Source organism: Phoca vitulina, unplaced genomic scaffold (genome assembly GCF_004348235.1).
Source record: "Phoca vitulina isolate PV1807 unplaced genomic scaffold, GSC_HSeal_1.0 scaffold1, whole genome shotgun sequence".
NCBI lineage: Eukaryota > Metazoa > Chordata > Mammalia > Carnivora > Phocidae > Phoca > Phoca vitulina.
The window spans coordinates 58,773,930-58,801,601 of NW_022589704.1; the positions used below are offsets into that span (position 1 = coordinate 58,773,930).

The 27,672-nt window shown below is 42.8% G+C and overlaps 1 protein-coding gene across 7 annotated transcripts in view; it reads right to left on the reverse strand.

Annotated features, from left to right (window-relative positions):
- The window catches only part of RAPGEF4 (Rap guanine nucleotide exchange factor 4), a 285,737-nt gene that overhangs the window by 60,878 nt on the left and 197,187 nt on the right, over window positions 1-27,672 (reverse strand). For 5 of the 7 annotated variants that reach the window (XM_032408017.1, XM_032407991.1, XM_032407981.1 and 2 more), the window contains 6 exons: window positions 24,013-24,066; window positions 23,596-23,702; window positions 19,606-19,727; window positions 17,571-17,754; window positions 2,601-2,685; window positions 760-820 (listed from right to left, as the gene is read on the reverse strand). In XM_032408017.1, coding sequence (XP_032263908.1) covers window positions 760-820; window positions 2,601-2,685; window positions 17,571-17,754; window positions 19,606-19,727; window positions 23,596-23,702; window positions 24,013-24,066 — 613 coding nt within the window. The remainder of the gene's footprint in view (window positions 1-759; window positions 821-2,600; window positions 2,686-17,570; window positions 17,755-19,605; window positions 19,728-23,595; window positions 23,703-24,012; window positions 24,067-27,672) is intronic. The other 2 variants (XM_032408007.1, XM_032407998.1) reach the window with 1 other exon arrangement.

Sequence of the window (27,672 nt, forward strand, 5' to 3'; positions counted from 1 at the left end):
AAGTTTAAAAAGTGTCAGTTTAAACGAAGTGAACATTTTTCTTTACTGCAGAACTTCTGAGAACCTTAGTGTGCTGATATGTCTTCTGATTCTCCATGGGAGATTAGAGAAGGCGGCATTTCCTGACTTGAATAGATCATGAACTATGTTTGTCAAGAGTGATTTTGTAGAGCTTGGGGAAGATGATGGCCTAAACAATTTTGTTCACATGTATTAATATCAAATTTCAATTTCTTGCTTCCGAATACCAGCACAGAACTAAACAACTTGGATTCTGGAGAGATAATGATATACTAGCACTGTCTTAGTATCTGGGGCGCGGAAATCCTCTCAGGCTTGGAGCTGATAGTGGAAGTGAGAGAAGAAAAAGCAAGCAGGGTCGTTTATCGCTCTAACTAGGGATCTTGAGAGACAGACTTGTTCTCCGAAAACCAAACTGAAGTCATTGTGCAAAGGTCCTGCATAGGGTCCTTCCCGGATGAAGTCACTGCCCCCCCCCCAAACACTGCCTTGAGTCAGCAGGGAGCAAGTGGGGACTCAGGCCGGCAAGAGTTACCAAGCTGGTACCAGAAAACCCCCATGAAGCCATGGAACGGATGCATGCTGAGAAGAAACGCAGGTCCCCGAGAAACTAAACCGCCACATGACATCCTGCTAAGTGTGACGTGGGCCCAAACAAGGAAAGCATTTGCACTCAGGTTCCCCTGGCCTGTGCTTGCGAGAGGCTTGCCAGGCACAGTGTTCATTACGTTTACTTACACACAGTTCCTCCTTTGGCATGAGACTCAAAAATGAGAACACCTGCTAACTCCCGTTTCACCTAGGGGAAAAAGAGAAAGAATTTGGAAGGGCAGATTTGGGGGGGGGGGGCTTGTTCTCTTTCCAAGCAGTACCGACTGTACCCTTTTGCCCACGCAGCCATCCCCCACTTTGCTGGCAGCTACTCTCATCTAGAACCACTTTCACTAAATTTGCCACCAGATTCTTACGGCTCTGACAAAAGCTATTTTGTAGGCTAACTCATACAAGACAATCTCCCCAGAAGCCATTTAAAACATGGCCTCCCACGTATGAACTAGCAAGTTTCTCTGCCAGTCGCGTCCGTCTTGGGTGAGAAGGTGAGAACATCTACAACATCACAGGACTCTGTTGCTGAGAGAGGCTCTTCCTTACATCACACATAATGCATCGCTACCCACGTGTTGGAAAAGTCAGTATCTCAGAGGTGAATAATTAAGCCTAAATGTGTGAGCAGATTTATATTCCTACATAGCTAGTTATTTTAAAATTCTAAATTATGGTCCCAAATTCTGGCTCTATCTTCCTAAGAACGAAGTGACCTGAGAATTTCCCACAGTGCCTGGGGACCCAGGGTTTGAGCTAGAAGAGGAGACTCCCCACAGTCCTCTCAATTCCACCAAACTGGGCAAGTCACAGCAGGAGCATGCTGGGAACCTGGAGCACAGGTAGGGAAAAGGAGTCTCCCCTCCTTTCCCTCTACAGCATGAACTCATGATGCCTACATGGGCAGGGGCACCCCAGCTGAGGCGCCCAGGCATTAGACCTATCCCCACCCTAATGGACAGAGTGAGGATGACAAGGGCAATGGTGTGTGGGAAGCTTCTAGACCCCCAGTAGTGCAGCAGGAGAGGAATGGGAAGGCGGCTCCATCTGAGTTGAAGCGGGAAGGGTTTGGAGCCCTTTGCTTGGAGCTGTGGCAAAGCAAGTTCCTCACTGCTCTCAGGAGACCTGACACCCCCCGGCCACCCCCCCGCCCCCAGTACCACAGGCACTGTAACCAAGTGACGGCACAACGCCACCTAGTGAGCTGGGAATGAAAGGCAAATTAGGCATGGAGATACTGCCGAGGGGCCTTAGATATGATCTGTGAATATTGAAACAACTTCTGTTTACCATTGTTATTGAATTATTAGCATATAGGAGACTTGCGTTACCTGGAAATCACATTCCTGTATTCCTTCTATGGGAAGAAGTGTTTCTGTCCCTATTCAGAGGCCAAATTTCTGTCCACTGCCTTCCTAAATAACCTAATCATGTAAACGTTCAGAGTCTGATATAGTAATGAGGCCATTTTTCACTAGTGGGTACTGCTACGGGGCTCTAACATATTTGAAGCAATGTTCTCTCGAACCCTCTGCTTCCTCTCAGTAGGGCAGCAAACCCGGGCAAAGCTGACCCTGTGGGCCAAGACAGGCCATCTTGATGTCTCTCTTTCCTCCTTCTGGCTCTCTATTTCACGGAAGGGTCTCAGAGCTCCTCTTAAGGCCTAGTTCTCTTGTCTAACCAAGATTCAGGTTTGGAAGGATGAAGTACATTCTTCAGTCCCACTCACTTATACTGCTTTAGGGTTTAGGGCACATGGACAACTACTAACAACGTGAAAATAAGTGATCCCATTTTGGGATTGTTCTTGGGTATAACCTCCTTAGCATCTGATGAGGGAGAGTAGGGGTGATTTATGAGGTAGAATTCAGGCATTCCTTCACCACCACCCCCATACCATAATACTCTTCTCCACTGCTAACAGGGCATTTACCACTCCCACCTCCCTGACCATGCTCAACTAGGAGACAACCTACTGTGGTAGAAAGATGGGATAAGGCCTTAATGTGAATGAGCTCTTCATAGATAATCTCTAGGTCATCCACGGTCCTCTGGCCAGGTCTACAAAGAAAAAAAGTAAAAAGAAAACAATGAGAAAAAAGTCATTGCAAAAGCTTGAAATATAGAAATGGATTCAGTGACCAGTAATGTGTTTAGGGGATTTCTTAGGAGAAATCTCTGCAAAAAGATACTGACAAAGGGAAAGATCATGCCATTATAATCCCTAAAAGAATTTTTGAAATGAATGTGTTCCTTGATGGAAGGATGTGCATACAGTACTCTTCCCTTCCAATCTGAGGGAAGAATAATTCCACTCACATTATAGTTGGTAAACTTATCTCTCACTTCGTGATGATTGCTCTAAAAATTGCTTTTCATTGTCATCTGAATCAATAACTACAAAACTTGTCTTTTAACAAACTAGGAACAATTGATTTCATCAACTGGATGATTGATCCAAATTCCTTGGGATCCTGTGTGATGTCTTAGCCTAACAGAATAAAGCTCCTGTCACTACTGTTTTGGGTTATGTAATCTGCTTCTAGCATAAGGCTCAAATAGAAGGTTAATATAGACTCAACATTTTCTCACCTGTCCCTGAGGAAATGAGGGCATGAGATGAGCAGAGGCCCTGGGATTAGTAAGAAAGGGAGAGAAGGAAGGTATACACTCTCATTTTCCAAAATCTGTTCCATGGATGACCAGTCTTCCATAAGATGTCAATCAGTGTTGTATCGAAAGTTTTTTTCTCTAAATTATTATAAAACTAATTTCTAATAACCTGCCTCTAAGGATAGGATATGAGGGTGTTATGGACATTTTGGCATGGGAGGACTGAGTGGATTCCTAATCATCTTTCTTGTCTGTGATTATTCTGCAATCACTAATAGTGTTTAATTATACACCAATGATAATTGATATGATTGGTCAATAATTTGGGTTTTTTACTGCTCTCTGCAATTCGAAGCCCTGGCAAATATGTTTTTGAAACTTAAAAACAAACAAATGGGCTATTAATTCTCAAAGTGCTATGTGGATGGACAGGCAGCATTTACTCTCAGCTAACTGGGGCAGTCATATATGTTACCTATTATAACCATCAGTCCATTTGATGTATTTTGTCCTAAAATTTCAATAATTTATGATATTCCTTAATGTTACTCTACGTTAAATAGTTAAACCTTAATGAGCTAATGATGGTGTTTCATCCTTAATTATGTTACATTTTATTTATTTTTATTTTTTTAAAAGATTTTATTTATTTATTTGACAGAGAGAGAGATAGCGAGAGCAGGAACACAAGCAGGGGGAGCAGCAGAGAGAGAGGGAGAAGCAGGCCTCCCGCTGAGCAGGGAGCCCAATGTGGGGCTCGATCCCAGAACCCTGGGATCATGACCTGAGCCGAAGGCAAATGCTTAACGACTGATCCACTGAGGCGCTCCAATTACGTTACATTTTAAAAAGTGTTCCGTGTTCAAATAAATTTGGGGGTGTTGGTGTGCTGGACAGAGCACTAGATTTTGAGTCCAAAGATCAAGTTTTAACCTCAGTGCAACCACTCACCAGCCATGTGACATTAGTGTCAGTTTCATCTGTAAATTGGGGACAATACCTTCCTGAGAGAGGTGTGAGAGCTAAAGAAGTAGTGAATGTGAAGGTACCTGCATATTATTTAAGTGGAAAAAAAAAAAACAAAACCCGGAAAAGTGATATTCAAAGCTCAAACCCTTGTTTAAGAAGTTAAACAAACTTACAGATAAAGTATGAAATTTGGGCCAGCAAATTACATCTGAAACTTCATGAGTTATTGGATAAGTAGTCTGAGCAATCAAAACTGAGTTGTAAACATTCTAAAATAATTGACTGGATTAAATAATTTTGCAACCATATTATATATATAATATGAGGGACTTGACAGATCAAGTGTGGCTAACTGGAGGAAGAAAGCTCTTTGTATACCTTGCACATTACCTTCTCAAGGGCAGCTTTGACATGAACAAAAGAATGGGATCTTTCTTTTACAGCAAGAACAGAGGATATGTTTCCTAATCCTGACTATTCAAAGGAACAGGTATTAAATCCATGACCCAGGGGGATGCCAGGCAGCTTCACCTCCTGTGAAGGATCACTACTGAAGGACACAACTGTGCGCCAATCCAGTGCTTATGGATGGAACTCAGGAAGTATGGGACCCAAAGACACCGAAGAGAAAGCTATAGCCATGGGGACTCTCGGGGAGCCAGGCCTTCTTAGTAAGGGGCCTAATCTACTACTTGACTTAGACCTGGGGATTTTGAAACTGGGACCCTTGGGGATTTAAAAGTCAATTGAGTCACCTCAGTCCATCCACCAGGATAGAGGCAGCTAATGTGAAAGTCTCAGGTCGGCATAATAGGATTATGGCTCTTCAGCACGAGGAGCAGCCCTGCGGTTCCTGCTACTTGACATCAGCTGCAAATAGCACGGACCCTCCTAGAAGCCTGGCTAAAAGGGAAAACAGTTGCCAAGTCTCATTCTCACCACCATGGGGAGGAAGAAAACTCAGCTGGGAAAAGAAAAGGTTGGAATTTAGCTCTAAAATCTTGACAGATTCAAAGTTTTGGGAGATCTCTGAGTTTAGGAGGAGTGTTTACAATATTATTGATGTGAACTCCATACTGATCAACTCTTAGAGATTAAAATAAAAGCGCTGCCTTTAGAATCTATAAATCCCATATAGTAGAACTGATTATGTATGCCAACTATACTTCAATAAAAAATAAAATGAAAATAGTTCTATTTCGTCCAAGAGTTAAAACCTATGATGAAGAATGCTGTCAGATCCTCGATGCAGCATTGGACACAGTGGTTCAAGGCTGCCTTTGAGCCATTCTGGGTCATCTTAGGATCTGCACCGGAGTGTGGGAGAGGAGAGGTGAAGATGGTAAAGCATTTAAAGAATTTTTGCAATCTCTTCGACTCCCTGCTGCTCTACACCAGCCGCTGAGCACTGCCTGGAGCTCCCTTCTTCCGTATCCACCCCCCCCCCCTCCCCCCCCGCTCTCTCCTGCTTTTCTAAGTGTTTCTTCTCCTGCCTTCTCTGGTCTATTGTTCTTTCATTCACTTCCTGAGTTGTGCTACGCTCCAAGATTCTGCTGTCAGCTCTGTGCTCAGTGTGTTCTCCCTTCTCTCCCTGGGGAAAACCCCCCAACTTTCATCTATGTAATGCTGAGACCTAAATCTTTATCTTCAAACAGATGCTGTTCCTGAGCTCCAAGAGCTTCCTGACCATCTCCTCCCAGGTAAGCCACAGGTACCACGAGCTCAGTCGGTCCAGAAAGCCTCCCTCATCATCCTACAAGGCTCTGTGAAGACAGATCTCAATCTACTTTTCCGGACTCCTCTGTCTCCCCTCTCTTCACTCCTTACCTCACGGCTCTGCTCTCTGCTCCAGCCATACCAGACACGTCTGCATTCCTCCCACATGTGAGGCTTTTTTGTGCCTCCGTGACCTTCCACATGCTTCTCTCTTCGCTATATTTTGTTCTGCTGCAAGCCCAACTCAGATGTCATCTCTCCTAGCTAAAATTGGTCCTCCCACCCTTATTCTTCCATGACACATGGTCCTACTGCTGTGGTAATTACAACAAACTGTCAAGAATGCTTAAAATATCCATAACTCTAGTCTGCTCTTCTCAAGAGAAGCAGCATCTGGTCGTGCAAAGGGCACTGGATTGGAGATCTAAATCAGGAACTTCCTAGCGATGTGATTGGTGTAATGCCTTGTTTCTGCATCTGTAAAATGGGAATAATACAGGGCTGTCATAAAGATCGAATGAGTTAATATACACAAAGTACTGATACACTGGAAATATAGCACAAGCGCAGGATGGCATTATTACCAGCTCATCAGATGAATGAACACACATGTTCTTACAATTCATGCTGAATTCAGGGTCTGCCCAAGGAAGAAGGCAGCAGTATCGTGGATTAGTTCTTGTTCTGTGGCCTGAGGGAAATAGGGGCTTGTGCTCTGCTGTCCTTCCTAATGAAGGTCAAGTCAGATGAGGTGCCCATGACACAATTCACTTTTGATATGGCACATGTTTGTGTCATGGCAGACAGTTAATTAATAATGGTGGAAGGAGACAGGATGAGAATATTGAACCTCACCTCTTACTCCAAATCCCCTAAAATGATAGAAAAGACATATTTTCTATAGGATTATAGATTTTATTCATCCAGTTGTGAGGAAGAAATTACCATGTTAGACCAGCGGAAGTCATTCAGTCTAACTAAATCAAGATCAGTGGTAGCCTGGAGAGAGGCGACCATCGAAGACCAAGCAGCACTTGTGGAGCTCAGCCCTTTTTTGGCCATATTTTTATCTGCCATACTAACGGTCTGATGGGAAAGGTATTTTAAAATCCAAAAGACCACTGAAAACAAACATTCATCACCATCACCACAAACCACAAAATAGTACCATGGCCAGACCAGAGAGTTTTAGGAATTCTTGGGTGACAGAAAGCAGAGAGGAATAAAATGTCTGAGAAATGACTGGAAGCCACCACAGCTCCATCCTCACAGAAAACTACCACGGGAGGAAGACAACCGACAAGACAAGGGCAGGAGAGGGTCAGAGTGGTTCACCCACAGAGGCTTCTCTCAGGTCTGCGGGCCATGGGCTCTCTTTCCCACGCCCCACACGGGGCACGAGGCAGTGCAGAGTTTCCGGCCAGGCTCAAACTTGAGACCTGCTCTTCAAGACAAGTGCCCGGGAGGAGCCCGACAGAGAAGCCCTGGGCCCTCCTGCCGGGCACAGAGGATGAAAAGGAGCAGCAGCTCTCCCAGGAGCGAAATATCCAGAAAGGCTCCATTCCTGGGAAATCCTCCTTAGGCTGGCAACGAGTGGGAGGAAGGGAGGTGGCTTCGGCTGGCCTGCTTCCCCGTGTGCCTCTCATAAAGCAAAGCCCGCCCGGAAACACGGCCCCTGCTGCCTTCCGGGGGCGGCTCTGCTGGGGAGGCGGGCCGCACCTGCGCAGAAACCCACGCGGCGGCTCCCTCTACCCCCTGCGCCTCCATTCATCAGTAAGCACTACAGAGAAGCAAACACTTCCACCAGCTTGCTGGGGGCTGTGGAGAAGCCCACGGCAGCTATCTGAAACAGAATGGAACAAAGCCTCAAAACAGTTTAGCCTCCGAGTCCTAAATAACATTCGAAATGAAAGGGAAAAAAGAAAAAAAAAGAAAGAAAAGAAAGACACAACCCCGTGGTCTAACGTGCTCAATGTAATCACAGGGCAAGCCACTGTCATTTGGCCATCCACCCAGGTAGCTGTGAACTTTTTGGTCCTGTTTATAGCAAATGTTTTAATGAGGTGACAGAAGTCAGGACTGCAAGGTGTGAGCGGACTTACTCTAAAAAATGAGTATATTCCCAGTTAGCAAAGCCACAAAAGCATTTGCGAGAGATTTGCGGCAAGCAAACTCACTGATGTTCCTGGAGCCTCAGCCTATCGTCAGGACTGGAAGTGGAGGGAAGTCCCAGGGAGGAGGTCAGCGGCAGCACAAGTAGCCAACCTCTACCCACCAGAGTGAATCACAATATGAGCCCCTCTCCCGCCCCAGGTGGATCTTCGAGTTTGTGGCAGCGAGGAGGGAGAGCCAACCCGCCTCTCCCAAGGCCGCCAGCTCAGAGCTGCTGTGCCATCTAGTGTCTCAGGAAAGACTCACCTCTCTACTCTTGATCTTGATCTGCAGCCCCCACCCCCCCCCACCCCCCCGCCCCAAAGGGCACCTGATAACAACTACAAGTGAGCCTTCCCCACCACAATCACTGAACAAAGTCACATTTTAAAAGCGGGTTTCTCATGGCAAACAGTGGCATTAAGCACCTCTCATGCTTTGGTCTTTACGGGGGTGACAGAGAAAAAATGGAGAAGAGATCCTGCAAATCAGACCCCAGCCTGTTCAAACAGTAATGAAAGGGTCCCAAGGACTGAAGGCAATTTGGCTTTCAAGAGTCAAGGGAACACTGTGCCCCAAGCAGGAGGAGGGAACTCCCATGCACCTTCACAGAGTAACCTATGAGGCTGGGGAAGTGAATTGACTCTCTAGCTGCTCTGAGTGGCAGCCGGTGAATGTACCTGGTCTTTACTTGTCCTTCTCCAGATGTCACAGGGAGAGATATTAGGCATCCCTGCTTCTTTACAAATCTGCGTGGTGCCACATTGATGTGGATTTGTCGGATCCTGCTGTGGAAAGGCCTAGTTTCTGCAGGGGATGCATTCTGGCAGCAATGTCTAGTTACAGACAAGATAATAAACGGGGATGGATGGAGAAGCAGTTTATACATTAAAGGATGGGAGGGCTCAGGTGATATTGGAAGCTGCTGGTAAATACAGTTTTATCAAGGAATTTATCAAGGTCGGAGACAGAGCTCCTCAGTTATTGGAACATGGATAAAATGAGGGATTTGTCCAGACACCAAGCTGCATTTTGGTGTGGCCAGTGGTAAAATATGCCGGAGAGAAAGTAAATAACCCAGTTCTTCTAGACCTGTTGTCTAGTAGACCTCGTCCCTGGTGCGTGGGGAAAATACCCAGAAAAGTCAATGTTATAAATATCTAGTAAGCCATGGTCATGCTTCAAAATAAAGGAAATGCTTTATTATTTTTTTTTTCTGAGGGGTGGGGTGGGAACACTTTATTTTTCTTGCAACACTCCACTTCATTCCACCTGACTGTCCAGCTCATAAGTCATTTCTCAAACTTGGATCATGTTCCAACACTCTTAAGATCTTGAGATCTCACCTCTTCCACTTCCCTTAAAGGAAGTTTGGTGTCACTACCCACCCTCTTGTCTAAAAAACCAACGTAACGTGCTTCTTTTCTTCACCTCCCAGGACCCTTGCTTAAGAGATAGATATTCAGTGTTAGAGCCATTCCAGGAACCTGGTGACTGGACATTTGAAGTGTCCTGCCCTGCTCCGTCTGCTCACTTTCCTGCCACACCACCGCCCCTTCACTTTATCTTTAACCCAGAAAAGAACATTTTAAGTTTACTTCACATGAAAGTAGGCATTTTTTAGTTCTGATAGCAATGCCTGGGTACATGGGGATTCTTTCCTTCTTTGTGAGGTTAGAAATGAATATAGTCTACCACTGCAGTCAACGGCAGATGCTTTATGAATATTTCTGAGAAATGAATTCATCCCCATCAGGATATGGGGTAAGTTTCCATAATTAAAGCCCCTGAGTGCTAAGTGTTTTTAGGACAATGTAATTTAAGGTTTTTCATGTTAAGAAACTGAATATGCCCCCCCCCAAAAGAAACTGAATATGCCCAACATTCTTCCAGCAAAAGTGTTTACTACAGGGACATGCTAGAAGTTTAAAGTTAAACCTTTGAAAAGGTGCAAGTAGAAATATTTTCCTTTAAAACACCTAAGCAGCAAGTTGAGAAAAACAACTCTGGATGGCATCAGATAGGATAGCTACTGGCTTGCCTTTGTGTATGATTGTATATATATATATAATGATAGAAAATGCAAACTTTTTTGAGGAGGTGCTGTATAGATGGATTATTGCTTTTTCCTTGCAAAAATTAATTCTTAATTAATCAGAGACAGAGGGATTATCCATATTTCTTTGGATTTCACTCCTCATTCAGTAAACACACTAGAGAGGACAAAGTTGAAGCAACCTAATAGAGGAAAGAATATTCTTTGTGGAAAAAAAAAGGAATGAAACTGGATTTGGAGTAAGCAGACATGTGGACTCGGTACCTAGTTCAGCCACATATACTTCTGTGTGATGTTGAGGAAGGAACTTGACATCTACTAAGCTCAAGTTCTTCACATGTAAATGGTGGATAATAACATAAGTCCTGCTCGTTTCATAGAGTTGTTCTGAGTTTCAAGGATGGGAGGTATAGAAGGTCACTATATAAACTATATAGTGTGATTCATCTATTAATGATTAAGTTTTGTTTGTATCCTGGCTAGTGAGTTGATGTGAATATTTTTCTAAGTAGATGATAACACCTGTATTCCATTCAGGTCTATAAGGTAATAATTGAGTAAGATAAGATTAGTCTGTAATAATTATTTTTAAATCAAGTACCCATGACATCTTTCCTCATTGATACTCTAAGAATAAACCCAGGAGGCCATTTTGAATCCTTTTTGGCCCAAGAAAGGTGGTAGACCACAGTAAAGAAAACAGATTCTGGAGCTGGACAGACCTGTACCAAATCCTGAGTCTAACACAGGCAGGTGATTTAACCTATGCCTGTTTCCTAATCCATAAAACGGGGATGATACTAATAACTACCTCACAGTTCTACTGGAAAAATTGAATTAGATCATTGTTGAGCATAGTCCCTAGCATATGTGTGCTCAATAAATGTTGGCTGTGATTAAATACAATTGCATTTCCTTTTCTGTTTACAATCTGTTTGTGAAGTTGGGAGAGGGTAAGCAGGTATTATTAAACTCGCTTTATAATTTAAGAGATTTGTAATCTGGAGATGTTGGGTACTTTTTAGTGATTTGGTAAGACTAGAATCCAGGGCTCTGGAGCTCAGTCTTACCTTCACTTTATTTAGCAGTCTCTTGGGTCAAATGCATGTATCTCAAATGCTGTCATTAAATTCTCAGAGCAAGACATGTATCATATGACCTCACTGATATGAGGAATTCTTAATCTCAGGAAACAAACTGAGGGTTGCTGGAGTGGTGGGGGGTGGGAGGGATGGGGTGGCTGGGTGATAGACGTTGGGGAGGGTATGTGCTATGGTGAGCACTGTGAATTGTGCAAGACTGTTGAATCACAGATCTCTACCTCTGAAACAAATAATACAATATATGTTAAAAAAAAAAAAAAAGAAGAAGATAGCAGGAGGGGAAGAATGAAGGGGGGAAATAGGAGGGGGAGATGAACCATGAGAGACGATGGACTCTGAAAAACAAACTGAGGGTTCTAGAGGGGAGGAGGTGGGAGGATGGGTTAGCCTGGTGATGGGTATTAAAGAGGGCACGTTCTGCATGGAGCACTGGGTGTTATACACAAACAATGAATCGTGGAACACTACATCAAAAACTAATGATGTAATGTATGGTGATTAACATAACAATAAAAATTTTTTTAAAAATCTCAAAATAGAATTAATTTTTAACCTCAAAGAACTCAATATTTGGCATTGTGTCCTTAGTCTCAGCATTCTCCATAGATAGCAGAGAAACCTACCTACTGCAAAGTTGACCATCCACACCTCCCATAAGGTTCTTCAATGGTGCCCCAAATGGCTATAAAATAATATCCAGCACACAGAGAGTGCACAGCAGAACCCCCTCAATCTGACCTGAGCCTAACTCTCCAGTCACATTTACTAGCACGCTTGGTCTGGGCATTCATTTAGTGTGAAATAGCTTATTGTTCCCTGCTGGAACTTTCCTGACATCTTTCTGGCCCCAGTCCCACCCCTGCACTCCTGTCAAGCTAGGAGTTCTTTCTTTGTTCCGGGAAAAAGAGCACTAAAATATTATTTTTTTGCTGCTGTTAAGAAAGGGCTTGAGAATGAACCTAACATCCAACAAGGACTGACTAAATGTATTAGGGACATTCAGAGGGTTGACTACTATGCACCTATTAAAAATCCTATCCTTGAAGAATATTTAAGGTTAAGGGAGAATACCACAATACACTATTAAGGGCAAAAAGTTGGGAATTGAAAAATAACCAGAGGAACATGCACCAAAATGCTGATAATTATCTCTGGGAGATGTGATTGCAGGTGTTATTTATTTTTCTTTAACTCTTTTCAGTAGTTTCCAAATTTTCTACAATGAACACATTGACTTTAACAATAAAAAGTCATTAAAATCTTGAGGTAATCTTATAATGAACCCTACACTGTAAATGGGCAGTATATCCATCTTCCCCTCTCCCAAATCTGAACCTCAATGGCAGTAATCCAGTGGTTGGCTGCTTGGGCACGTAAACATGAGGGTTAAGTAGTAAATTGCCTTCATAGGGGAGAGGCAACAAATCCAAACCCAAGAAATGGCCCACTTAATGCAATCATTTCTTCTGGTAAATTCTACAAGCTTTCACTTAGGGCACAGCAATCTTTCCAGAAAAAAAACAAAGGCAAAGTTTGTCATGCAGTGAAAGAAAAGATTCACAATGGATTTCTTATTTCATAAAGATTAGGATCTTTAAGTCATGTTTCTCTTTTCATCTGATTTGCATTTGAGGATGAATTTCATAACTTTGAACATTTCTTGGCATATCCCAACAGAAATCAAAACCCTAGGCATCACTGATTTTAGGCTTGCTAATCTGGGCTCCCCTGAGGAAGCAAATTTCCCTGTAATTATCAGGATTTCAAATTTCACACCCTCAAAAACAGTTTGGACAGATAAAGACCCTATTAAAAGAGGCTCTACTAATATGGAGAAAATAGACAGCCTCTCAAATGCCCTCTAGAGCAAGTGTGTGGAACAGCAGGTGGGGGCTGCCTTAATGCAGCCAACTGACCCAATTAACAACCCACTCTCACTGCGTGTTTTCTCCTATCACTTAATCATCTAAATTGTTTCCTTTTAAACTTATGCCCTATAGCATATGTTAGAAAATATTAATTTATCACATGAAATAAATGAACTCAACTTTCTGAGTTACTCGCTCATTTGGAAACTTCCAGAATCTGCCAAGAATTCTGTGTGTGTGTGTATTGTGTGTGTATATATATGTGTGTGTGTATAGAATATTGTGTGTATATATATACACGTATATATATATTCATATATCATATCTTTGTTACACATATTTTACATATTTATATACTATTTCTTTGTTTTATGTATCTATATATTCTCCCCCTCTTCTGCTTAGGCCAACTAACTTATCCCTTTCTCAACTAGTTAAGCTTCCAGGCTTTTGGGGAATTTCAGAATTGCAAACCTACCTAGAACTAGATTTGGCAAATGGCATCCACTTCATTTCCCTCCCATCTTTAGGCTGGTTTCGGACAGACCATGCTAAACAGTGGGACATCATCTCTCACTTTACTTGGAAGAAGAGGTTGAGAGCCATGTACGTACGATCAGAGCCCTTTGTGTTCTTGAAGCCTCTTTATCCAGCGGGCCCCCGAGCTTATAAGATCCTGCTTACCTGGTCACTCTACATCTTTTTCCCCTTGGCCCCCTATCCAAAGTCTCTGCTCAAAGGTAAGCAGAAGGAACATTTCTATTGGCAAGGGGCTCCACTGTATCTACTTGCTGTAGGGTAACCTCTTGTTTTTAGACTTATAAACAAAGCAGAATCAAAACAATTAGCTCCAAGAGCTCATTTGAGGTTTGATGGCCCTGCCTGCGAGCTGCGACAGCAGCACCGTCAAACTGTCATTGTTCTATGGTACTTGCCCCCCAGTGCCATCCAGGTCTGCACCTGTGAAACCAGGATGGGCATTGTGAGTCACTCTGCCTGCCACCACATAAAAAGCTAATTTCACATTCAGAATGTATGTTTTTTTTTTTCAATACCAATAGCAACAAGAGTATGCCAAAAAATTTCCCCTGAAGCTCTGTTCTGTTTTTTAAACTACAGAACATTCTTTCATAGTTTGACAGTTAAAATGCTGCAGTTAATGTAATAAACAGAGAATTTTTCTAAGTAGCCTGTCAAAACAAGTGACACTTTTTTTTTTTTTTTTGGTAGCGAGTCTCAGATTCAGAACAATGGGAAGTACCTTTCAAAGCAACATCTTCATTATACAATCAAATTCTCAAAGTAATCTTCTCATCAAAGAATATTGTGTTATTTCTTTCCCAGTAATTATCAGAGTTCTGCAGCCTCTCTGGCAGTGGTGACTATTATAAAATGCAGCTGTGCTGAATTAAAAAAATTGGGGGGTCCTGCCCCGGTCGATATGGAGCCAATACATCATGCCTCCACATTTCCTAATGATTTGGCTGTCTGGGCAGTAAAAAGTCAACATTTCCAGTACCTTTAAACATGCCCTCAAGTTTCCAGGAGCAAAGTGCTCAGTTGGTCTCTTTAAGGATAGCAGTGATACTGGCAATTCTTGATCAACTAAGTGTATTTTCTTTCCACTTAAATAAAATAAAGTCGAAGCTCCAACAGTTATTATCGGACTCCCCCCACCCCCCAAAAAGTGTGTATGTGTATGTGTAGAATTTGAAAGTCTGTCCCCCCAAATTAGATTCTTTCTTCGTCACTTTCCTATTTCTTCGGGGCTGTCATTCCAACAGAAAGAAAAAGAATACTGAGTCAGAAGAACTACCAGCTCGATTCCAATTTTGTAGTTTCATAAAACCTGGAAAGATGGGGAAGTCCCAAGGACACCCAAATGATGTGTCTTGGAATACTGGTGAAACCTGTACTTTCCAGTGATTGACTGGAAAAATCCAACCTCTGGAATGTAGTTTTCTCTGAAGAATCTTTGGGCTGCCAAGGATCATGCAATTCAGTGCTGTATGGAAGAAAAAAAGCATAAGCATAGGCTCCTATTTCTAAGGGTCACTCATGAAACCAGCTCTCAGGCTCTTGTGAGGGTGAATCAAGCAATTAGCATGAATGTTTCTGGCCCACAGCAGGCACTCAATAAATGTTTGTTGCATCAGAATCTAATTTGGGAGTGCCTCCCCTACTGGATTATAAAATTTCCAAAGGCAGGAACCATTTTATTACTTTTTTTAAAGAACCTCTTTGGCCCATGCTCAAAAATTTTTGTAAATCAAATGGCATTTCTGCTTCTCTTGAAGCAACTAAGAGCTGAGGGCACATTAGCTGGGACTATATATTCATTTGACCATTAATTCACTCAGCAAAGGTTTACTGATGGTCTATTGGGTGGAATGCATGGAGCTAGGAATATGGCTTTCTCTAACTTCTATGCCAGATTAAATCCCCCTTTCCATATTATACTCCATTAATATACACTACATTTTCCTTTGTACTAGCATGTACTACAGCCATGATAAAATGATTCCTTGCATAACTGTTTAAGGTCTGTCTCTTGGACTAGACAGAAAGCTCCAGGAAGGAGGAGCAACCTTCTTGTTCGATGCTTCAACCTTAGCAACTCAACATTATAAAATGCAGCTGTGCTGGGGACATAACATGACAATAGTATCTAGAACAAAATAGGTGTTTATCAAATATTGGTTAAATGAATGAATGAATGAAGTAAAATGAGACGTGTCCTTGCCTTTCAGAAACTCACAGCTTACAGCAATGTTTCTCAACAGGAGCATTAGTTTCAGGACAGCTCATTATTGTGTAGGGTCCTAGGTATTGTTGGGTGTGTTTAGCATCCCTTGGTCCAAGCCACTGCCCAGTGAATGGCAGAAGTGTGGCCCCTCATGCACTGACGCAGCCAAAACATCCTCCCACATTTCCAAATGCCCCTTAGGAGGCTGTCCCACTTCTGATCCAGAACCACTGTATGGTGTTGGCTTGAATGAAAGTGGCAGCAAAAATGGGATGGATCCAGACAATGGGACAAAGGTGTATGGAGAAGGGAGAGGGGAAAGCAGGCTGACGTGAAAGAAAGCACGGTTTAGAATGGGGTTCATCTGAGTTCTCCATGCCCTGATGATTCTCTCGTGTCCCCTCAGCCACCCACCCCTGTGATCCTTCAGGGCAGATAGAGCATATATTGGCTGGGTAAGGTTCTCAGATGCTACCCATAATTAGGTCAGTGAAGTGCTGGCTTTTCTGTTTGATAGTTTGGATTTTTCTGTAAAATTTTTGTTTGAATAAAGGGTTTTGAGGCTAAAGCGGCCGAACTAGAATGAATGTTCTAGAGCTAAAAATGATGGTGCTAACTGGAATCAGGGCAGGCCTTTGATACACATGGTGGTGGACATTAAGACCCAAAAGAAAGTTTTGACAAAGGGGACATAACATGACAAAAAAATGAAATACGTTGAAGGAAGGAAACAGGAGCACTGAGAAGTCCCGTAGGTTGGTCTGAGGGGCAGATGTTGGGGAAGTTGGTCTGAGGGACATAGCACTTTTGGAAAGTGCCCAGTGGACACACAAGACATGTAAAGTTTAATACTCTTGTCAGGACCCGCTAATAAATGGAGGTTGGCCAGGCCCATGACTCAGAGTTGACATCCACGGCTGCTGGCCCTGGTCGCAGGGTGGAGGGCCATTTTATTCCCAGAAGAAAAACATAAGCCTGTGTGTGGTGGCCTCAGAACTAAGTGCCAAGTCATCCCTTGGGGCCGTGGTATATGCTACTCTGTATGGCCCAGAGCAACCAGGAGAGCTCCCTGAGTGAAACAGTGGCTCAGTACATTCTTTCTGAATCCATCTGATTAAACACTTCAGAACCCTCCAGCATAGCTGATGGGCTGTTACTGAAGGTGAGGAGGTTTCGGCTGAGACGGAAGGGGGAGAGCATCGCACAAGCAGAAAGGAGGCCTGGAAGCGCTAATGGAGCAGTGGTATTCTCCTAGGAACGCGTCTCAAAGCTGAAGAGCAGCAGGTTCAGAACCGCGGGAAAGGATGTGTTGAATGAATGAATGAACGCAAGCATTGGGATGACGTCTATGGTTCTGATGACCTCCGCCCTCTTGCATTAGAAAGAAAGGGGCTGTCGCAGTCTGGCACAGAAACCGAGCAGTTTCTGTTTGTCATTGCCCAAAGGTCATTTAATAGGCGGACTCAGTGTTGACATCCTGAACCCACCGCTAAAAATCTGTACAGTTTTCACTCATGCAAATGGGAAATGGAATTATCTGGTTCAAAAATAAAACAGAGGGGAGACAAACACTGCTGTGTCACCCCTACAGAGCCTCTCCTTTGGCCCTTGGTGAAGGCCGGGACTTTTGAAATCAGCCTGGTTGCCTGTGCCCCCCGCGAGCGTGCTTGCGCACCCCCGTGGCCCCCGGGCCCCGCAGGGGGCGCCGCCGCGCTCTCACTCACGGCTTGCGGAGGATCATCCTCATGTGGGCGTCCGGGCCCATCTGCGACAGCAGCAGCATGGTGTCCTGCAGCTCCTCATCGCACTCCTTCTTCTCCTCCTCAGTAGGCAAAGGGGCATCCTCGTGCTCGTCATCCAGAAATCGATAAAATAAATATTTGTCTTGGAAATGGTGCTCCTGGTCCACTACGCGAAACATGAAGACGAGCGTCAGCTGGTGTCCCTCGGTCTCACAGCCGCGTTTACCAGAAGCAAATGGACGGGGTCGGGCAAGAGAGCCAAGTGACAGCAAAGTGGTGAGACTCCTCACCGCCCTCACTCCACCTCGCCCAGGGCCGTGCAACTGGAAGACGTGACTTCCGCACTGCGGCCAGGCACCTCGCAGCTCTCTCGGACCCGCCCGGCTCCAGCTTGCCCTACAACTTTCTTATGACAGCCTGCCAGCTTTTCTGAGATGAGCACTCTGACCAGCAAAAATTGCCTTGGTGACATTTTCTAGCATGTGGGGCACGTGTCCCAAACAGGAAAATAACCAACTGCCGGATCATGCTCTATAATGGTTTTTGAGTACAGACTTAAAATAACCCTACTTTATAGGGATCAGGATTCAGGTCTTTCTTTCTGTATGTACTGTTTGTAAACATGTCCGGCTGCAATGAAAAAAAAAGTTAGAGTAAAATTAATTGTTTGAACAAAACTGACTAGACCAAGCTTCTAGGTCATATAACCCTAGAAGGGACAGGTCTGATTTTAAAAGTTTTTTTCTCTTGTTCCTTTTTTTAAAATTTTTTTATTTTTTATTATTATTATTTTTTAATCTAAGGACATCTCCTTCTGTTTTTTTTCCTTTTTTAAAATTATTATGTTATGTTAATCACCATACATTACATCATTAGTTTTTGATGTAGTGTTCCATGATTCATTGTTTGTGTATAACACCCAGTGCTCCATGCAGAACGTGCCCTCTTTAATACCCATCACCAGGCCAACCCATCCTCCCACCCCCCTCCCCTCTAGAACCCCCAGTTTGTTTTTCAGAGCCCATTGTCTCTCATGGTCTCTTGTTCCTTTTAAAGAAAAAGATTTAGATTACGGTAGGACAGTCAGTAAACTTGACTCAGAATCTCTCACTTCTATATCTGAAAGCTTTTAAGCTCCTTTTCAGATGGAGCACCAACACTGCCAAAAGATGAAGAGAAATAGTAGATTCCTGCTGCTCAAAACATGATCCCAAACAGCAGCATCAGCATCAGCATCATCTAGAAGTGTGTTGGAGATACAGACCCTCAAGAGCCATCCCAAAGCTGAATCAGAATCTGCATTTTAACAAGAGTCCCAGGTGATTCGTATTCACATTAAAGCCTGAGAAACACTGGTGAAGCCATCATTAGACTCTCAGGTGCTGTTAAATTAAATGAATGATTTTAGTAGTTTGTCAGTTTGGAAAAGTGGCCTGAAAGCAAATGGCACGAGCAGTTCAACCACAGTTCCACTCCAGTCCTGACCAGCTACCCTGCCCAATGATCGCCCGTGCAGCAATCAGGGGCCTCAACTGTCGAGCACATTCCTGATCTTCAATATGGTCATCCTGTGTGTATCCAAACTGGCTCTCCCAGATCACACCACAGTTAAAAGGCAGCTTCTAATTTCATTACTTTCTTTCATGCCATCAGCCTGGCCACACATTTCATTGCTCTTCATTCTGCCCCCACATCAGGATTGCTATGCTCAGAGTATAATCACACTATCAATGAACCGTGAATGCAAACTAATAAACATAATTGGAACTGATGCACTCGAGTTGCCACTTCATTTTCCCTTCATACATTCTCCCAAGTTAGGAAGGCACAATGGGGGAACATAGCAACTGATAGCCTCCACTCGCTGCATTTGTATTGCAAATGAAGATGCTGGCTCTGCGGGCCTCTAAAGGGATCATTAATTCTTTCTTGCCCATGTGGGAGTATAGCAACAACTTACCGGGGAAATGCATTTAGCATTTCCAGAGGGCTTTCCGGGGACTGTGGCTCGTCTTACCGTGGTTGAGAACGCTGTCCTCCACAAGCACCTGCCACATGCCAACAGCCTGAGTTCGGGAGTGAACGCATGAAGTCTGCTGCAGCATCCAGTCCACCAGCTCGGTTCCCACACAGCATTGCCTAAGGAGAGCGGGGACACAAAGGGTGGGAAGTCACCCCCTTGCAAATGAAGGCTGGGAGATGGCTTTTGAAAGACCTTCCCGAAATGCTTGTGCCCTTCTAAGGATGGCACCATCTCTGGGGTTGAGCTCAGGGAGCTCCTCTCTAGTTTAAACTGGAGGAGTTTCCTGGTGCTGTGCACTTTAGGAAGAGGCTTAGCCTGGGAGGGGTCATGAGATACAGCACTGGGCCTACTCTTCCACCGTATGAGGTCTCAGGGCCAACAAAGCACGGCATGGTGTGGCCTCCAGTTCTCAAACTTTTGTACAAACCAGCAGAACCACTCAGCTCATGAGGGAACCTTCCAGGCAATGAAAAAGCATTACAAACTGCAGCTCGGGGGGGAGATTGAAGGGCCACGAGATGGGGAGCATTATCTTAGCAAGCTAATCCCAGGGCCAGAAACTCTTTTGCCCTGAGCCGGTCCCAGAAAATCTCAGTGTAAAATGAAGGCAAAGCAAAATTCTGACTTCCTTCACCTGAGCCTTGTGAGGAATGAGTTAATGTTTGTGAGGCACTTGGAGGTGCTCCATGAAAGGCGCTGTATAAGTGCAAAATTATATAGCACTTTATATTTTCAAGTAATACTACTGATCTTCCTCAGAGGGGTGTTGGGAGAAACAAGCAATTAGCGATGCAAATCTCTTTGAAAAAAGTCCTATGTAATGAGCATGAACACTGCTGCAGAGCCTGTCATCTGAGGAGCTCCACACTCTTTCTGTAATAGTCACACATTCACCCCCAAGTTGCCCCTCTGTATAAGTTCGTCGGGATGGGCAGACTACATGTATTAGTTAGGAAACATATAATTATACACACACACACACACACACGGGGGAACACTGAGGTGGGTGAGAGAGAAGGGCAGGTGTTTGTGGCATGATGGTTCAAAGGTGGAAATGGAATCTTGAAGCCTTAGGATGGGATCCCAGGGGACAACACAGGAAGTCACAGAGCAGCTGGGTCTGTCACTCGTGGCCTGCCCTCCCCTTCTAAGGATGGTACCATCTCTGGGGCCGAGCTCAGGGAGCTCCTCTCTAGTTTAAACTGGAGGAGTTTCCTGGTGCTGCGCACTTTAGGAAGAGGCTTAGCCTGGGAGGGGTCATGAGATACAGCACTGGGCCTGCTAGTTAGTAGCTATGTGACTGTGGCCATATCGTTGAAACCCTCTGGTTCTCAGTTTTCTCATCTGTAAAAAAACAAGGAGGAAAAGATGGCCTCTAAGGCCACTTCCAGTTCTAATATTCTAGAGATCTGTCCAAGCTCCTGGGATGCCCTGATTCAGGTCCGACCCTGGAATATTTCACAAGGAAGATGTACTGAGAAGGCCATCAGGTTTCCAGGGCTGCTCTGAAAACAGTCTATACCCCCATAAAGAACTTCAATGAGCAAAGGAGGCACCTAGTTACTATTCGTTCTGAACACATGACCTGTCAAAACATGCCTCTTTAATTTGAGAATTTCTTAATGGGAAAAGTCATATGAAAGAATAAAAAATTAATTCCATGTGGCTTTTAATTCAATGATTATCTTTACTAAAAGGAACTGAGATGATCCCAGAGCACCTGGGCCCTTGTACAGGGTATGAGAATCCTGCCGTCAGAATACAGAACAAAGACACATAGCTGTGTCACTTGTGGCTGATGGAATCACTGCATTTCCTCTGCATTAATGATCTCTAGCCACTTTAGAATCGACAGCAGACCTTAGCATGGTGACCATTGGGGATGATACTGCATCTGGGGAGAGTTCAATGCTCTGCAGCAATGACATAAGTGGGTGGGGAGTAGGAAGGAGAGAGATGGAACTGGGAAGTACAAGGTGTGGGGCAAGGAACTCAAACTGGGTTGCAGAAAAAGGAAATCATCCCTTCGGCGTCCAGTTGAGTGCATGGGTTATTACCAACAGATCATTAATTTGTGTCATAGGGTGTGGAATAGACATGACACCTATATTTCAGGGATTTAAAATGTTAGTACTATGGAGCAAGAAAGGGTTTATGGTTTCTGACTCCTGGTTTCCATTTTGTCACAAAGATGACATATTTTAATGGAATTTCCCTAATGCAAGTCAACATTTGGAAAAGCATAGTCACATTTTAAGTCAGAGGAAAAAATAATGAAGACTTAGAAAGAAAAAGGTCCTTCAGCCATATGAGATTTTGAGATTCACTTAATGAGTTAAAGTGTTCTAACTCTCTCTGGGAACACGTGACACATGATTATTTTTTAACCTTTCCTTCCTTTAAAATTATAGCAGTGTGTAGAGACCACAGACTCCCAAAAGAATGAACTTCCAGGGTTGGAGAGTTCCAAATGCAGTCATCCAAAATCGTAGTTAATAAACATCAACATTAAAAGGGCTAGATGAACAATCTGTCTTAAGAAATGGAAGGTGTCTTGTTGATAAGACTAAAGTGTTTCTCAAATCCCATCTCATTTCCAAAATTCTATCCAAGGAGAGGCCAATTAATGTAACAAATATACTGTCAGTTTGGGTCTTGTGAACATATTCACGACAAGCACAAGCAGAAGAGTGTTTGGTTGCATGGAGTACAGAAAAAGTGATCCAAAGAGGAAGAGTTTGCCATGTTTTCCCATCTCTGTCCTTGGGAAAGAGACTGGATCTTGAGGCACATGTACTTGAGGCACATGTATAGCTTTGCTATAGGGTGAATCAGGTCAAATTTTACAGGTTCTATCAGAGTTGATAGTCACTAGAAAGATATATATCTTTCAGGATAACTTTAAAATTTGTAATCTAGCTTTTCCTCATGCCTATGAATTTGGTTCATGTGAATCAAATGGGTTTTGACTCATGCCAAGTCTGATGGGTTCTGAGGTCATGTCTAGGCTAAATGGGAGAGTTGAGTGATTGCTGAAAGAGGGTTATGAAGGTGATCCATGGGTGCAAGGAGAGAGTGAAGGCTTGTGTGCCATACATAGGCCATTCCAGTTCCTAAATCCTTGTTGAATTGAAAAAAAAATCAAAAGCCAAATCAGACATGGATCTTCAGTTGACCTACCACTGTTCAGTCATCCCAGCAGATTCAACTAAATACTATCTTAACTCCAGTGACAGCTACGAGTCCTTATTCTAAATGATTATAGATGTGATAGAGTTGTATATCTCACTACATGCATACTAGAATGAAATCCTACAGTAGAAAGTAAACTCTGTAAAGAACATTGTATAATTTTGTTTACTCCTGTATCCTTGGGGCTTAGAACACAATAGCATCTGGTGCCCAGTAAGTACTTAATACAGTTGTGGAATGAATGAAAAGATCATTGCACTTGGAAATCAACCAAGTTTGGTTGGTTTAAATCCTGGCTCTGCCAATCACTAGACTTGTGACTTGGACAAGGAAAACTATTTAATCTCTCTGAGCCTCAGTTTTATCATCTGAAAAATGCCCTAACACCTACCTAGCAGGGTTGTGGTAAGGGTAAAATAAGATAACATATGGAAAATGGCCTGGCAGAGGGCTTCAAGCACAAATAAATGCTCAGTAAATGTAAGTTGAATCTCATCTAAATCTAATAATTTCCTTAAAAAAACACTAGCAAACAGAAATAAAATTTTTTTTTCTTCTCTTTGTTTATCACAATTAAACCAATGTCCAAGCAAATTAGTTTAGGAGTAACTGCTGGGAATATTAAGGATAATTAAAGTTAAGCAGAGATCAAAGACAAGCTTAGATCTTCCAGAACCTGGAGGATTATAAAACAAGCTGCCCATGGATGGAAAACAAGAAAACGCAAGTTTGTTCCAATTTCACTACACATGAATCTGAGGGGGCTGGAGCCTTTAGGATTATTGCACATACCTGTATGTCTTTAGGTGGTATTTTCTATCTCTTATCATGTGAGGTGCTCGAGAAAGAATGGCATTTCGTAAAATTTTTCCAGCCCTGAGGATCTTCTCTGAAGGGACCTGGATTTTAATCAGGTGAAAGGAGAGGAAGAGGAAGAAGGAGAATTTATAGAAGGAAAGCAAACCAGATGAATACTTAAATCACTTTCTGACTCTGGCTTGAACAAATACAACTCATTCACACATTTACATTGTTCACTTGTCTGACATGTCACTGTTTTATTTAAGAACTGAAACACACTGAATATTTACTGTGTCTAGAAAATGTATCCAAGGTTTCCTGATGTGATGCTCTGACATACTGACCACCTCCAGTGGTTACTTAAGAAGCTAGCTCTGATGGCTCATCAACCCACCTACATCCCATTACCTTGCTAATGGTGTTAGCAGGACGAAGAGGAACGTGAGGTTCAATGAGAGGTGTCTGAAAAATAAAATGTTAAGGCAAAAGAAAATTAAACAAAAAGTTCGCTAAAGAAAATTATGGGTTGGGGGGATAATAAGAAATATCCATTTTTATAAAACTCAAAATAGAATTAAAAAAACAAGAGATAAAATCTGCCTGAATAATTTGAATGCAGAGGCATTCAAAGGGCAAAATTAGACCTTCAATTTGCCAACATTTAAATATAAATTATTAAAAATGAAAAAAACCAAACAGATAGGAATGATTAGATGTTTGCAGGCTTAATGAGAAGGGAATCAATATCTACGCAAAGCATAACAAACATCAGGGCAGAAGAAAAAGCGAAACAAGATAAACATGTATGGAGATTAAAATGACCTATCTCAGGGGATAGGGATAAAGTATTGATTTAGAATGGAAATGAGTGATTTTATCCTCTGTCATGTAGCTAAGATTCTTTTTCTGCAATTTGTACTTTTGGAAAAAAAAGTTTTAATGTCTAAATGATCCTTCTTGCTGGTTTTATGTACTCAAGTTCCTAGAACCCACAGGGACAGCTAGTGTACCATCTCTTTCATTTGCAAAGTGCCGTACAGTTTTCAGGATTCCATGCCTGTCAGAACAGCTCTAGGATCTACATGAAGCTCCCCATTATCCACATTCTTCAGATGAAGCTGCTGAATTGGGATCCCAGGAAAATCCCTTGGTACACAGCTACATAGGTAGGTCCGTTAGTCCTCCCAAACCTCTCCCGCTAGTTCTCTGTAATATCTGGCAATGGCATTTCCAGACAGAGGAGAAAGATAGGTGTGGTCAAAGATGGTGGTAGGACCATCAATACCAGAAGGTAGGAGATGATGGCACGTTTAGTTATGAGATTGTGATAGGCAGAATAATGCATCCCCCCCGCCCCAAGATGTCCATATCCTTATCTCCAGAACCTGTGACTATATTAGATTACATGACAAAGGGACTCTGTAGATGTGATTAAGTTAAGGCTCAATATAGGAAGATTATCCTGGTGTTTCCCAGTGGGTCCAGTGTGATAATATGGGCTCTTAAAAGATGGAAGAGGGAAGCAAAAGCGTTATAACCAGAGAGACAGCAACGTGAGTCAGACTTGGCCTGATTTTGATGGCTTTGCTGATGGAAGGGACCGAGAGCTAAGGAAGGAAGGCAGCCTCTAGAAGATGGAAAAGGTGAAGCAATATATGGATTTTCCCCTAGAACCTCCAGAAGGAATTGGCTGCCAACACCTTTATTTTTAACCCTGTGAGACCCATTTCAGACTTCTAACCTACAGCACTGTAGAATTATTAATTTGTGTTGTTTTAAGCCGCTAAGCTTGTGGTAATTTGTTACAGCAGTAAAAAAGCAAACAAAAAACCCCTAATACAGACATTATTACACTATTTATACTAAAAACCCTACTTTTTGCAACATCAAGCCATTACACTGAAAATGAATTGGTAGATTTTCCCTCTGGTCTAATTAAAAAAATTGAATCAATGGAGGAAATAAAAGTCAGTATTAATTTAAAATACTTTATGCACCTAAATACAAATACACATGTATAAATATATGCTTTCCTTTTTATCTACAGCAAATTTAAGATGAGATGCTGCTTTGATATTACAATAGAATTAAGAAAATAGGGGACAAAATACAAAGCTTTAAGAAGAACATAGATGAGATGCTGATTTACTCTGAATGACTGAAATCTTACTGACTTACTTAAACATTTCCATCACCTCCAGGGCATCAAGGAGACTTTTTTTTTCTCCTCTTGAAATCACTAAAGCACAGGTGTCAAGCAATATTATAGTATTTTAGCAGCACACTGTTTACAACCAGCATAGACCAAGGAATATCAATCTGGTTCAATTCAATAGGAGCTTTAAACAGAGACTGACTTTGCCCAGAAATAGCCCACATTCCCTTAGGGCAGACCTTTAGCTGGGAGAGTGACCGTGCCCTGTGTTTGTACTACTTCTTCAAAGAAGATGGAGTTGTGTGTTCCCAAGTCACCGGAAAAAGTGTTCAAAAGCACCAGACCAGCGTGCACCAGGGCCCTGGAAATGTGTGTGGTTAAAACATGTTGATTATTTCCGAGTTGTGAGTTCCCATTAGTCATGTATCCCACTTCTTTACATTACACGGGTTGGTTTATATGTCTAGGACTATGCCTGGTTATGTAGGTAAATTGTAGAAGCTTCTGGTTATTCTTGAAGATAATAGAAACCCATTTCTTCTTCTTGTCTTAGAAGAAAGAGGTGCAGGTGTATGTGGTCTAGAGTAGATGGATGTGGGATTAGCTTCTGAGGTAACCTTGTCTTTCCTAGGAAAAAGTTAACTTTCCTATGCCGTACTATTTGAGAGGCTGGCTGGGAGAGAGGTCAAGAAGATGTCCATGCTTGAGGATTACTGATGAATATTTATTCTTTGGTAGGTGCAATAAAACATTATTTGAAGATTGAATCTTTTCATTTGTTTCTACAAAAGTGGCTATATTTGAACAAAATGCTAAAAGTGGTCCCTAGGTTAGTTAATTTGTATAGTTCCCTTTTTGATTCCTTGGACCCCTCAAAAGAAAGTATTACGAAAGCAAGGGAAGCATCAGGCTTCAACCAGAATTGTTCCTTTGATTTGCAACTTCTAAAGAGGTAAAATGTACGCAAGGCTGCCATTCAGTCTGATAATCCTAGTACTGGTTCCAGGACCAGAGGCTGTTTAATCTGTTGAAAGGCAGCGTTCTCAGAACCTTTTCTGGCTCAAAGATTGTAGGTTTAGGGATAACACAATGAATGGATGCTTTGAGAATGGGACAGTCCTTTTATTTAAATAAAACCTCCAAGGAACCCATGCAGGGTGAAAGCAGGGAAAGTTTTATTTTGGGGGAATAAAAACTTGTCTTTGAAAGGGGACACTATACCCAGTTAAGCGAGAATTCATATTCTATGCCTAGCAGAGGCGGTGAGACAGAGGGCATCTGTGACACAGGCAGTCCAGGTTCCTGAGAAACAAAATCACTGGCCAGTGCCTTTCAGGGACCTCTCCATTATAAGCGTGGCTTTATTGCTTTTGGATCTGCTTACTTCCTGTTTGGTTTCCCTTGGCTTTCAAGTGAAGTTCCTTTTAAGAATTTCACCTTAGCTGTGCTTTAGAGAAAGGAGGAAAGGAATTTCATTTTACAAATGATTAGGTTAAATAGGAGAGGGAAAGAAGCAGCACGGTAATATTAGTGAGAATCAAAACAAGAAAAGCAGCCCTGAAGGCAAGACCAAGCATTTCCTATGTCAGGCTTTTGACACGTGTTGTGCACACATGCACCTCTCTCTGTGCTATCTCATTTTTCCTCGAGAACGTTAAGGCCAGAGACACATAGGGACTGGGCTCACTCAGCTACTACCTGGAAGATCTGGGGGTGGCATCCAGGTCTACCCCACTCCCGTGCCTATGCTACAGTTACAATGACCCCATCCCACCTGCACTTTTCTTCGAGAGACATCTTTGCTCACCCTTTGAAGAGTTAATGTTCTGCTTGATTCAAGTCCATTGAGAAAAGTGCATCTAAGCCCTTCTAAGTGATCAGGTATCAGGCTTGACCTTATGAGTTTTTGGCAA